At 34.6% G+C, this 13910-nt stretch overlaps 1 protein-coding gene across 1 annotated transcript in view; it reads right to left on the reverse strand.

The window, feature by feature from the left end:
• The window catches only part of Cow (Proteoglycan Cow), a 171130-nt gene that overhangs the window by 13643 nt on the left and 143577 nt on the right, over window positions 1-13910 (reverse strand). The window contains exons 6-9 of the mRNA XM_072527093.1: window positions 9721-9938; window positions 9070-9292; window positions 3380-3637; window positions 1088-1225 (exon numbers count right to left, since the gene is read on the reverse strand). Of these exons, the coding sequence (XP_072383194.1) occupies window positions 1088-1225; window positions 3380-3637; window positions 9070-9292; window positions 9721-9938 (837 nt within the window). The remainder of the gene's footprint in view (window positions 1-1087; window positions 1226-3379; window positions 3638-9069; window positions 9293-9720; window positions 9939-13910) is intronic.

Raw genomic sequence — 13910 nt, forward strand, 5'->3', positions numbered from 1 at the left:
TGTTCCTGCAAAAGCTTTCCTTTACAAGTTCTTTCTGTTTTTCCTCCTTACAGAAATCACAATAAAGTTTGTACATTATTTTCAAATTACACTCTTATTTCTAGTGCTAGTGTACTAGCTTGTGTACCTAGGGAACTTATTAATATGCTCTTTTGTGATTTCAATTGCCCTTTCAGAAATTTTGTTCGGAGGTGATTTCTTTCCTCTTTTGTCTATGCATGACACACCTGAGGAGACTGTTTTGCTTTCAACTATAGTTTGTAAACGTTTGTTGTAGACATCAAGAGTTTTTATTATAAACTGTTTATATACTCCAAAACCATCCAGACTATAAACACATCACACATCTTTGTTGCTAACTGCATTTAGTTTTTTTCTTTTTATAGGCTCAGTCTGTAAAAATCGATTTCGAAAAGTTGTTTGGAGATCCAGTGCCTAATGCTCAATACTTATAATGCTTTGTTTTTGTAAAATATTATTCGTATATTTATTCCTACAATGATGATTTTCAAGTTCTCGTTACTTTTTGGCTTTATGAGTATTGTATTTTTTGTCCATGTAAGCTTATGTGAATTTCTTGCTTTTTTAGCCCTATTTTCTTTCACTTATCTGGCCTCCCAATCAGAAACGAACTCTTCTTAAAAACACTGTAGTATATAGTAGCGTAAAACGCTGTAGTTTACATTTAAGTATTACTTTAACAACAAAATAATATTGCTTTAGAGGAGCTATACCACTACCCATTCAAAATGATAACAAACTCAACTAACAGTCTTAGACAGTGGAAAAGGGGTACAAGTGCAGTTGTATCTCTTCTCTTCCAAGCTACTCGTAGTTGGTTTGGAGGCTAAATTGCCGCTAGAAAGCAGCACATGTTAGACTTATCGCTTAGATCTCTTTACCTCCAAATAGAATGAAAGATTTTCAGTTCAGGGATACAGTTTTCTCAATATTTACAACACTTGTCACTTATACCCCTTTACTTTTAGGGTTCTCAATTGATGTTGACATTAAATTTATTCTTATTTTCTGTTTTACAATATTAAGAAAGATAATTTGAGAGTTGTTTGGAATAAAAATATCTTACCGCAGTTAGGTTTTGCGCGTGTGCGAGTATTTGCAAATTCAACGCCATGTTTATCGACACACCAACACATTCCTATTGCACTATGACATTGCATTGGTAAGTAATACCCCTGGTTGTCACACTCGGGAACAAACACTCCTAAAAAGAATAGAAAAGATTGTAATTAAAAGGTAAAAATAATTTTATACTATTTAACTTTGTTAACTTTGTGTTGCACTGTTATGTATAAATATTAAGTCTTAATGACACAGTTGACCATGTTCGAATGCTACCCAGGAGGGGATAAGGGAAGAAATTTTGAATGTAATAGTTAAGAGTAAATCTCAACTCAGCAACTTCAAAAACAAAAAAAATGTCAATATATTCATAAATACAGGACGTGGCATTAGTGCCAGGAAGTCCAATTACTCATTCCCAAAAAAAATATTTAGGTAAAAGTTGCAGCATAGATAGGAGGATAGGACAATACTCTAAAAATATTTTCAAATATACAAGGCTACCCATATTGACGGGATGGAATATGTTTGGAGAAACGACAGAAAAAAAAACAGCGTAAAACGAGAAAAAGTTGTACAGTATAATTTCCACCTCTGTGTGACGAACATCCTTTGTCTAAAACGATATGTATGTGTTGCCAAAATCCACTTGTGGCATCCTAAATCAATTACCATTTAAATGGGAATAAGCCACAATTAAAGGTTAAAACACGTTCATTGACGTCTCAATTTCCACTTCGGAAATCGTTCTCAAAATACAAACCATTAAAACACGTTCATTGACGTCTCAATTTCAAAATCGTTTGTATTTTGAGAACGATTTCCGAAGTGGAAATTGAGACGCCAATGAACGTGTTTTAACCTTTAATTGTGGCTTATTCCCATTTAAATACAAAATATATTGTTTCTTTTTATAACATTTATTTAAAAAAATGTACAGGGTACAAATGTAAGCCTCCTTCTGGAAACTGAATAAAGATTTTTTTGTTACATTTGGCTCACATAATCTACTGGATAAATTTAGAGATGTCACAAAAGTTTAAGTCTCTGCCTCTTTAAAAAAAAGTTATCACAATTTGAAAACTCAAGAGTTAGAATTGTGCCTTTGAATACTACATAGATGAGATTTTCTTAAATCATAATTCCCACCGCAATCGAACTCAAGACTTATGATTTTTTATATGCAGTAAGTAAACGCTCGTAACACTGCCGTAAGTTTAGAAAAATGTTGCCAAAGCAAAATACTACTACTACTAAGGATTTCCACAGTTTTCACTGTCTTCCTTCACTCAACCGTTTTCTCCAATTTTCCCTGTCATTCCAGTCTCCATCTCGCAGGGTTCTTTTCTCCATAGCCTCGTCGATTTCATCTCTGAATGACCTTCGGGGTCTTCCTCTCTTTCTTCTTCCAATCGGGCTCCATTCTGTGATTTTGTTTATCCAGCGTCCTCTGTCCGCTCTTCTGACGTGGCCGTACCAGGATAGTCTCTTCTCCTCTATATAGTCGATTATGTCTGATTGCACTCCCATTCTCCGCTTAATCTCTGCGTTTTCAATTCTGTCTCTTTTTGTAAGTCTACAGCTTCTTCTCAGGAACTCCATTTCTACTGCTCTTATTCTACCTCTATTTCTCTTGTTTATTGTCCAGTTTTCGGACCCATATGTCAGGATACTTCTTGTCAGGGTGTTATATATTCTCTTTTTTGTCTTTATCGTAATGTTCTTATCCCACAACACTGAGTTTAGTTGTCTTATACAGTTTCTTGTTTGTCTCAGTCTGTTGTTTATATCTTCTTCTGTTGTTCCCTGGTTCCATATTATGGTTCCTAAATACTTGAATTTATCTGTTCCATTTATTTGTCTTCCCTCGTCTATCTCTAGGTTTCTCATATCCTTGTTTTCTGTTGTTAGGTATTCGGTTTTCTCTAAGTTTATTTCCATTCCGTTGTTTTTATATTCTTCTTCTAGTTTTCTGAGCATAAAGCTGAGATCTTCTTCATCTTGTGCGATGACTACTTGATCGTCGGCAAAACTTAAGGTGTATAGATATTCGTCTCTTACTGGTATGCCCATTCCTTCGCACTTTCTCCTCCATGGTTTGAGTGTCTTTTCCAAGAATATTTTAAACAGAGTAGGGGACGTAGCACAGCCTTGTAGAAGTCCTTTTGTCAAAAGGCCAAAGCAAAATAAAGGTATTATTAAATAAAAAAATTTCATAGTTTGTACTTTAAAATATTAACTTTCGCTATACATATATAATAAACACTAAAGAAATATTCAAAATAAATAAACCTACCTAGCATGTCAACAGTAATCTTGCGTTTGACCGCAGCGCAAGGCCTTTCTGTTCGCTGGAAACATCTACACCATTCCGAAGGAGTAACCACGACGTCTCTGTCGATGTCGCATTGCTGTAGGAAGGGTTTCAGACAAACTTCGCTTTGATCGTGTTCTAAATCGTAAAGTTCTTGTAGAGAAAGCTTAGCATCGCCGTCAACATCTAAGTGCTGGAACATCCATCTTACTTCGCCTTTGCACGTTGCTGGGAAGTGAGCTAAAATAATAAATAATCGTATATTTTAAATAGATATCGGTTTGAACTTCTGTTAATATATGATTTAGTAAGAAAAATATACAATATTTACTTATGGAATCTAAGTAAGTTCCTTATTCACAAGGAAAAAAATATGGATCTAAGTAAGTTCCTCTGTCCTCTACCTCCCGTAGACAGACGTCCACCTGTAAAAGTAGTTTAGGCCTGTATCTGGGTAGCACATTATCAGCAGAAGTTATCAGTCATACGGTATCCCTAATTTGATTTATGATGTTATTATATCTTGATCTAACCACTACGATACTTAAGTTTTCTCTATACCTAAGATATAATTGAATCTATACCTGAGTTTATAATGTCCCAATGTGGACTCTCCCTTAAACGATGTTTGAAGGAGGGGCGGTCCAGTAAAGCCTCCATAGCTCTTATTAGTGTGCTCCTCATTCTTCTTCTCCGGGTGCCTGTCCGTTCCGAACGTTAGCGATCATTCTGGCTATGATGACTTTGTTGGTTGCTATACGAAATAGCTGTGTTGAGGTTTTTCTATACCATGCTCTCAGGTTAGCAAGCCAGGATATTCTTCTTCGTCCTGGGGCCCTTTTTCCTTCAATTTTACCTTGCAAAATGCATTGAAGTAGCTCGTATCTGCCTTGATTTCTCATTATATGTCCCAAGTACTGCAGCTTACGGCTCTTCACGATGTTGACCAAATCCGCAGTTGTGCTCATCCTCCGCAGTACTTCTTCATTGGTGACTTTGTCTATCCATGGCATCTTCAGGATCCTTCTGTAAGACCATAGCTCAAAAGCCTGAAGTTTTGATAGAGTTTCCGCCTTCAACGTCCACGTTTCTACTCCGTACAGAAGCACTGAGTACACATAACATTTAAGGAGCCTTATTTTTGTTTCTAGGGTGAGGTCATGGCTCTTGAACACAGAACTCATAGTCAAGAATGCACTTTTTGCCTTTCCGATGCGACATTTAATTTCTTGGGTATTGTCCCACGACTCATTGATTATAGTTCCCAAGTATTGTGTGACACGTTCAATTCTCAGTGCCCCTCATAGCTTCTGTAATTCCAAGTCAAGCATGTCCGGATTCTGTAATTCCAAGTCAAGGGTATATGATTGTCCGGATAGAGGAATTGCAGCTAGTGCGCTGCTATCTCTCTCCTAATATAATGTTGGGTTATTATGAGAGGAAGATGGATAAGATCATGGAGGAGGTGATGAGTATGAGAGGAGAATGCGTGGCGCTAAGAGATTTCAACGCAAAAGCGGCGGAATGGGGTCCCCCCATCACCGATACTCGCGGTAGAATATTATCTGATTGGGTCGGTACTTTGGATTTGGTGGTACTGAACACCGGTCTGAAACCCACATTCGTGAGGAGAGGTACAGGTACGTACATCGATGTTACCATGGCTACACAGGGAGTAGCAGCAAAAACAAAAGATTGGTCAGTCTTGCCAGATTGTACCGGAACGGAACATCGATACATCGGATTTTTGATAACTGGAGCAGGAACTACAAACAAGGTTCGCACATCCGGAATGTCCAGAGTCGGATGCGGCGATAGAGAAACCGATCTACAAAGGGCTTATGATAGGAGTAGACAGAACTTGTGGATTATCACGGGTTGTGTTCTTTTGCACGTGTTAGCAGTAGAAAGGATATCTATAGGAGAAGAGAACAGCCATAAAAAAAGAAACGGAAAGATCAATAGAAAGATGGCAAGAAGAGTGGAACAACCCGGAAGATGTTGCTCAGTAGATCAAGATGCTGATCCCGAGCCTAAGGGACTGGGTGGACTGTGGTCACAGGTGACTGGATTACTTGCTGACGAAATTTCTCACAGGACATGGGTATTTTAGGACATATCTTCATAGATTCAGAAAGACAGATACAGATAAATGCCTATACTGTGAATATTCTCAGTTACTCACACAATGCTGAAGTGTAATAGATGGACAGTGAAGAGAAACAGAATTTGTGGAAAAATGGGTATAAACCCTGTAACTGTGAGAGAGATGATCGAGTTAATCAATAGGTACTAGACAGCAGTACTGCCCTATTAAGAAAGAACCCCGTATCTCCAATATAGCGAGTTTTGAGAAAAACGCGATTAAATATTTTTGTTTAATCCCTTGTGCTTTTGGTACAATAATAACATAAAATCATTTAGGGTAGAGTGTGTAGCATCGTAGTTAACTTTTTTCAAAAAAAAAAATTGCAAAATTACCATATGGACATTAGTTATGCGACAGACGGGCTAACAAAGCAAAGAATTATGTCAAGTTTACTTAGCTAAAAGCACGTATTATCCAAATTTGTCTTAAGCTTAACTATGTAATTATTATAAAATTTATATAACTGCCTCGAAAGGCAAAACATTTAAATATTTTAATATTATTTTTATGAACATTGTTGAATAAAACATAAGTATTTACGAAAAACGTTTATTTAAAAATACAAAATGAAAATTATTATTAATCGGAAGTTGGCAATTCTTCCCAAAAGTGATGGCGGTTCGCCGGTATAATTTGACCTAAATTTTTTAATATTTGATCTTTTCTCTTCTTAGCAATCCCAGAAGGTTTCGTCACAGGTGTGGGGTCCTTTATCCCAGATTTTAACACTTTGGCCTGCAAAAAGTCCATCTCTATCAACTCCTCGCTATCGTCAATCTTAACGTGTAAAATCTTGCTCCCTCTCTTCACAATTACTTTAACAATTTGTGATAAGGTAAATACGTAACTCTGTTTTCTTTAATTTTGACTGTGATGATACGTCTTTCCAGACAAGAAAATCGGAAACTCCCATTTCTTTCACCACCACACGATTCAAATTAAACGTTTTTACGGCCTCGACGAAATCATGATAATCATAAACTTTCTTCTTTTTCTTTAACGATAGTTCCACTTGGTGGTCGAAACTATTAGCGGTGTTGCTCTATTCCTTAGAAAAAAACCCGCATGTCGTTTTATTCTACGTTAAAAACCCGTATCTGCTGAGCATATACCAGGTTTTTACTAAGAAACGTTAAATGACAGGTTTATACTAAGCATAATAGCCATTTTTGGCGTTTACGGGGAAACTATTTTCTTTTATTATTTATTCCAAAAATAGAATAACAAAGCTGGTGAAAAATCTCATTGGAGATTTTCGTAATCATAGTAATTTCCAATATATACGCAGTGACGTTTTGGATTTGCTTGATATTTTCGAACCCCCAAAGAAAGACACATTATTATGCAAATAGATACTTGTTTTTCGAATTTTGAAAATTTGCAAAATTTTGACCTCTTTGACGATTCAAAATTTAAAAGGTATGCCAAAGAATTTCCAAGATATCTATTAGACAAGTTAATTAAAAATTATTCATCATTCTTTAATAAAAAAAAAATAGAAAATGAATTAAAACTTTAATATGCTGATCCAAATATTTTCGGAAGGTGGAATAAGTTACAAGATATGTATAATTTTACTGCAATTTATTACAATAAACTGTTACCGAAATTAATAAATTATTGTCATTAATTCTCTCATTATCAGGAAACTTCTGCCCCAAATGAATGGGATTTCTCTTGTCCCAAAATAATCAAAACGTATTGTCGAAACACCGTGAAACAAGAGAGAATGTCAAGCTTGTCTCAACTGTCAATAGAAAAAAAACTTTTAAAATCTCTCCAAAACTTTAATAAATTTTACGATGACGTAATCCCCATTTTGTTACTTTCAAACAACGTAGACTAGGGCTAATTTATAAATATCTTTAGGTTCTAAATTTATAAAAGGTTCTAAATTTATAAAAAAAAAAATAAAAAAAAACAAAAAACAAAAATCTCCTATGATGATTGAGCGTTTTTATTAGACGGTATACCTATTTGAGGAGACAAAAACCTTGCTGACCCTGTTTCTAAAGCCACGAGCCGCCACTGTTAGACAGAATTATTATTTTTTTTTTTTATTATTATAACTAATAAATTAACAATCAGAATAAAAAAATGTATTCTATAAGTTAATGTGATGAGTTTAGGTCCTGTCCCTTGGTTCTGGCGTGATGTGGTCCCCTCCAGTGAGAGAATCACGGGTCCATGTTACTGGTCTGTTGGCCAACGTCGCTTTAGTCTTCTGATAACTCGATGTTGAGGTATTGCGGAAATTAATGGATTGGAGTGTGTGTTCACTTTTTGAATGTATTGTAATTTCTTTTGCTGGTATACTTCTTTCACTGTTGAGATATTGAGATCCTCATAGATTCTTTGGTTGGTTACGTACCAAGGTGCATCAACAATTGCTCTTAAGATTTTTGATTGGCATCTTTCCATAATAGCAATATTAGATTTACTACTACAGCCCCATAGCTCTATGCCATATGTCCATATTGGTTTGATAACTGTTTTATAAATTAGAATTTTATTATTTATTGACAGCTTGGAGTTTTTTCCAATTAACCAATTGATTTCTTTTTGTCTTAGTTGTATTTGTTTTCTTTTTTTGGTGATGTGTTCTTTCCAACACAGGGTTTGGTCCAGGTGTAGCCCTAGGTATTTGGTTGTTTTAGTCCTGGGTATTTCCTCATTGTTGATATATATTGGTGGTGGTGTTTCTCGTCGTAAAGTAAAAGTTACGTGGGTTGACTTGTTTTCATTTATTTTTATTTTCCATTGTTTTAGCCAGTTTTCAAGCTCATACAAATAGTCTTGAAGTTGTTGTGTAGCTATGTTAATGTGTTTGTGACTTGTAAGTGCTACTGTGTCATCTGCAAATGTGCCAATTGTTACGTTATGTGATGTTGGTAGATCAGACGTATATAATATATATAATAAAGGTCCCAGGACGCTTCCCTGTGGGATTCCCGCCTTAATGGGATGCGTTTTGGATATTTCTCCATTTACTTTTGTTCTAAACTGTCGGTTTTCCAAATATGATGTAAGTATTCGAAAGAATGGTGGTAATATTTGTTTAATTTTATAAAGAATATGAAAGGATATGGAAATTTAATTCAATGTCAATAAAAGGATTTATACATACAAAGACCTAGCTAATAATCTACAAAACAGTTAATAAATTAGTGGTCACATATGGATGTGAAACGTGGACTCTTTCAACCACTGATGAAAATTTACTGAGAATTTTTGGACTCAAAATACCTACTAAGAAATATATTTGGAAAAATTCATTGTATCGATGATACGTAGAAAATTAAAAAGAACCACGAGCTAGGCGAATTAATGCAAAGCGCAGATATTGTTAAATTTGTGAAGTCACGAACGCTAAACTGGTTTAATCATTTAGAAAATAGCCAGATGATCAAGCTGTAAAAGTAATCCAGAGATGGAAACAGCTCAAGCGTCCATCCCTAATAGAAATTCTAGATAAAGAAATATTTTTATTATTTTTGTACGGATGCCTTAATATTTTCCTTACCTTTGGATTTAACTTTTGCTCTTCGTCTTTTCGTTGCATCAGACATAACAACGGAAAACCAGTCCAACAGTCTGTTTCCCATAGCCTGCAATGCCGATGGTGAACACTGCTTGGGAGGATAAATTGGGGTTCCAAGTATAGGACCACTGTAGATTTTGTTATCCAAAATTTCATTGTAACCTCGGAGTCGTTCCTTGTCTTCGGCATATAAAATATTATTGTCCTAAAATGAGTTCATTAAAAGTTAACATTTTTGGTGCAAGTATTTTTTTTTTTTGAGTACCGCATGGCATATCGGCAGAATAAAAGACAATAGTAGGGCCAGAAAAATTTTGGAATGAATATCAAGAAAGGATAAACTAAATGCAGAAGATTACCGGATAACAAGATGGACTGATGACATTAAGAGAATACGTACTAATTGTTCAGACATGGACGGGTTGCTCGAGTTGGGACTCTTGATAATGCATGCCATTCGTCGAAAGTATCGAAGTTAGTCAACTTCTGCGATGAAATGACTTGTTAATAATGGAAAAACAAAGGCGGTTGAATGAAATATATACAGTACACTTTAAAACAAGAATTCATTAAATGTTTTAAAGAATATATTGAGCCAAAGAATTGTAAATTATTGGAAAAAAAATTATTTACCTTATTATACTTTGTATATTTGATGTACTTATAATGTTTGTTATCGTACTTAAAGTCCTGAGGAGTGTACGTATATAATTCGGATTTTGAAGGATTTTTGTTAAGCTTTCCTCCATTAATCGATCCACCAGTACCTGTCTTATCTAATGTCGCTTTATATTTGTTCATGAAAGTATTTAGTTTTTCTGATTGCTTCTGTTTTCTCTTATAGTCATCATCTAAAACGTATAAAGGCAATTAAAATTATTAACATCCAAAAATAAAACTCAAATTTATCAAGGGAAAATTCAAAATGATATACCATAATTTAAAAGATTAAAAGAACGTAGAAATATTTCTTTTTCGTTCTTGGTATTTATAACAGTTTCAGAGACAAAAAAATTCTATGGAACTTTTTATCTCAAGATTTTCAATTATGCGTTAATTGAAAACAGCAAAGACATACCGCAAATAATTGTAAAAACCCTCAGCAACTACCCTTATCTTTATTTTCCTTAACATCACTAAAGACCCTTTCACATATATAATCTGAAGGAAAACTTCTCAATGAACAAACTGCATCCCTTGCAAATTAAGTCATTAATTATGAAGAAGACACTGCAACTAAAAATTCTTTAGTTGAATAGACCCATGCTTTAGTGGAAAATACTTAAGTAATGCTAATGAAATTCTGATATTACCACCAGCAAGTTTGCCGCCTCGATCAGAAAAAAAGCACTGAAATGAATTTCGAAAAGCCTGCACCCAAGAAACCCTAAGAGGTAGTTGACGAACAATTATCACCATTTATACATAATTTTAACCAATTTATGGACATGCTAAAAAACTTCAAAATCAAGATTCTCCAAAATAATACAAGTACTACGAAACTGACCTGGACTATTGTCAATAATTACTATGTTTTATACTTGGATCGATCTTTTCATATCAATTGTACAAAACCCAGGAAAAAAATCACAACACCTCAAAGACGAACTACCGTAAATCGATAACTAGAGTGATTGTTTATTTACAAGACATAGATCAAAAACATACAAAAAATGGCATCGTTTAATTCAATCCTGCAATGGAACATAAACAGATACTACAATAACTTGCTAATGTTAAAAATTCTATTATAATAAAATACTCTCTCTAGTTTTTTTCTGTAGCTTTACAATCCTTCGTAGTTCTTCGTTGTCAGTACAATTTGCCTATATTTAATTCAGTCCATCATATCTTTTCTTCACATAATATGTAAATCGTTTAAGATGATATCCCTCTATATCAGAATCTGGGTTTACCTAAGGGTTTATTACCGTCTGGATTCTCGTCCCACATCCGTTTGAAAAGCCGTTCATTTTGGACTCTCTGCACATGCCCTGCCACCGGTTCAAGTTACCACCTTAGCACCATCCCTTTAGCAGCCTCCTGCTCGACGTAGGTTTTAACCCTTATCTAATTTGCTTACATTCATGGAAAAGAAACTACTTCGGTCACTAAATTTGTTTGTGGTTCATGCGTTGTGAAATACGTTCTCGCTGTGCCTCTATTCCTGTGGTGTCCCACCTCTGTCCATTGATTATTATTTCTTCCTCTTTAAGCTGGTCATGCTCCTCTGTTTCTGTGGTATCTCAACTGTGTCCATTGATTTTCATAGTCTTTTATAAACTATCTGTAATCCGTTTCTAGTCTTCTATCTTTTACGAATGTTTTCTCCTCTAATTGCATAAACCTGACAAATGCCTATTAATATACCAATTGAACTATTGAAGATAATTGATGAATATAATATTGATATCTTGGTAGACCTTTTTAACACCATATACAAGACGGGACATATAACAAAGAATGGCTTCTCTCAACTTTTGTAACGATTCCAAAAATCACAAATGCTAAAGATTGCAATGACTATCGGACAATTGCATTAATGAGCCACACATTGAAAACCTTCCTTAAAATCATACATAACAGAATCCACATGAAATTAGAACAAGAAATAAGTGATTCACAGATGGGTTTTAGAAAGGGTCTAGGAACTAGAGAAGCATTATTTGGAGTCAATGTTCTGACACAACGATGTCTGGATTCGAATCAGGAAATATATGCTTGCTTCATAGATTTTAACAAAGCTTTTAACAGAGTTTACCATGAAAAGCTTTTAAGTATTCTTCAGACCAAAAACATAGATAGTAGAGATCTACAACTTATATCGAATCTGTATCAAAATCAGAAAGCGAGAATAAGAGTCGAAGGAGAACTGACAGAGGAAGTAAGTATACTTAGAGGAGTTCGACAAGGGTGCATACTTTCACCACTATTATTCAACGTCTACAGTGAAGTGATATTTCAAGAAGCTTTATTGGATATTGTGGAAGGTATTTTGGTCAACAGAAATAGCATTAATATTATTAGATATGCGGACGATACGGTCATATTTGCAAGTGACATGGAAGATCTACAGTACATAATACAACATGTATACAATGCATGTGAAAGGTAAGGACTGCAAATGAATCTCAAGAAAACGAAATCAATGATATTCTCAAAAAAACCACAAAATGTAGATAACCTGATCATCAATAATACAACGATCGAAAGAGTAACAACATATAAATATTTAGGAACGTGGCTAACCGAAGATGGAGATAAAAAAATAAATCAGGTCTAGAATAGAAATGGTAAGAAACACGTTCATAAAATTGAAGAACTTACTTTGCAACCATAACCTTAATTTAGAGATCCGCACAAGAATGCTACGTTGTTACGTTTTTTCTACTTTACTATATGGCATGGAAGCGTGGACAATAAAACAGTCTGAAATCAAAAAATTAAACTCCTTTGAGATGTGATGCTACAGGAGAATCCACAGAATATCGTGGACTTAAAAAAGTAACTAATATAGAGGTGTACAAAGAATGAAGATAGAATGTGAAGTCATAAAAACTGTTAAAATTAGATAAAAAAACCTGAAGAAGAAGAAGACAAATGCCTATTGCTTCGTTTCTCCTAATTTTCGTATATTATCTCTAAATCGTATTTTTACTTCGTATCTTCCTTTGTTATCTCATTTAACTGTCTCTTGATAGTATCTTCACATTCTTGCTCTTCTACTGAGAGTTTGTTTTCTTGCTCTACTTTCCAGTTCCCAGAATTTCTTTATTTGTGTGTCCATTTCCTGTCTGGATATCATACTGTACAGTTGGAAATTCCATGATTTTTTTCTTATGCAATTCCTGACACTATCCATCCTAACTTTGTGTTTTGAATGAGTAACTCATTACTTATTCTGTGCATAAAATCCATTAATATGTTACTGTATTCCTTTACTCCCAATAATACGTCTTTCCCTACCTTTTGGTATCGCGGGTCTGCTAACAAGACGTTTTTTTCATTATATTCTTCTAATTGTATTTTCTGTTCTGGCAAGTCTTTGGTTATTTTCGGTAGTACAATTTCAAAGTTACTCTGAAAATGTGTTTCAATGATTATCTTCATACTCCAGTTTGATCTTTTTTCTCATACTGAATGAACTCCTGGGATTCTAGCATGGATTGCCGTGGCAAGTATAGCTTCTACATCCTTGTGGCTTGCTTGCAGTTCACTGAGTTCTGTCCTCGATGCTGTGTGTTGCCATTTCTGTACCTATTACTTGATTGAGCATATTTTCGCCTTCCACTATTCGGATCTCTTCCATTGCTCGAATAACCATTTCCTCCCCTGTTTCCTATTATGAAGAAATGTATAGGCACATTACTACTGGCAAAAAATATGTCTGGCTCAGAATAACTGCAAAAAATATGCACTGCTCACGCCCCCTAAGGATAGAAAACTAAATAAGTGATTCATCAACTGACATTCAACTTAATTCAATAATAAAAGGGAAAATCCCAGTGGTTGGCTGTAAACCGTACGTAGTTGAAAAAATTTAAAATGATGTAAAAATTGTCTGATGTTTAATGGTATATATTTATTATATACTATTAAATTTTCCAAAAGGAAAAATTGTTAAAATGTTGACTGTTAAACTAAAAAATGTGGTGAATATCTTGGCTAAAGAATCTAGGAGAATGCTATGGTTGCAGGTCAAAAAAAATCTTAGTTAGAGTTAAGAACTTTGTCATTTACATGACTAATACTCAAATTAACGCCCAGTTTAAGGAAATGGTAGGAAAAATCACTGTATTTTAAAATATGAGTACTCAATTAAT

The sequence above is a fragment of the Diabrotica undecimpunctata genome, chromosome 3, assembly GCF_040954645.1.
Source record: "Diabrotica undecimpunctata isolate CICGRU chromosome 3, icDiaUnde3, whole genome shotgun sequence".
In the NCBI taxonomy this organism is placed as follows: Eukaryota; Metazoa; Arthropoda; class Insecta; order Coleoptera; family Chrysomelidae; genus Diabrotica; species Diabrotica undecimpunctata.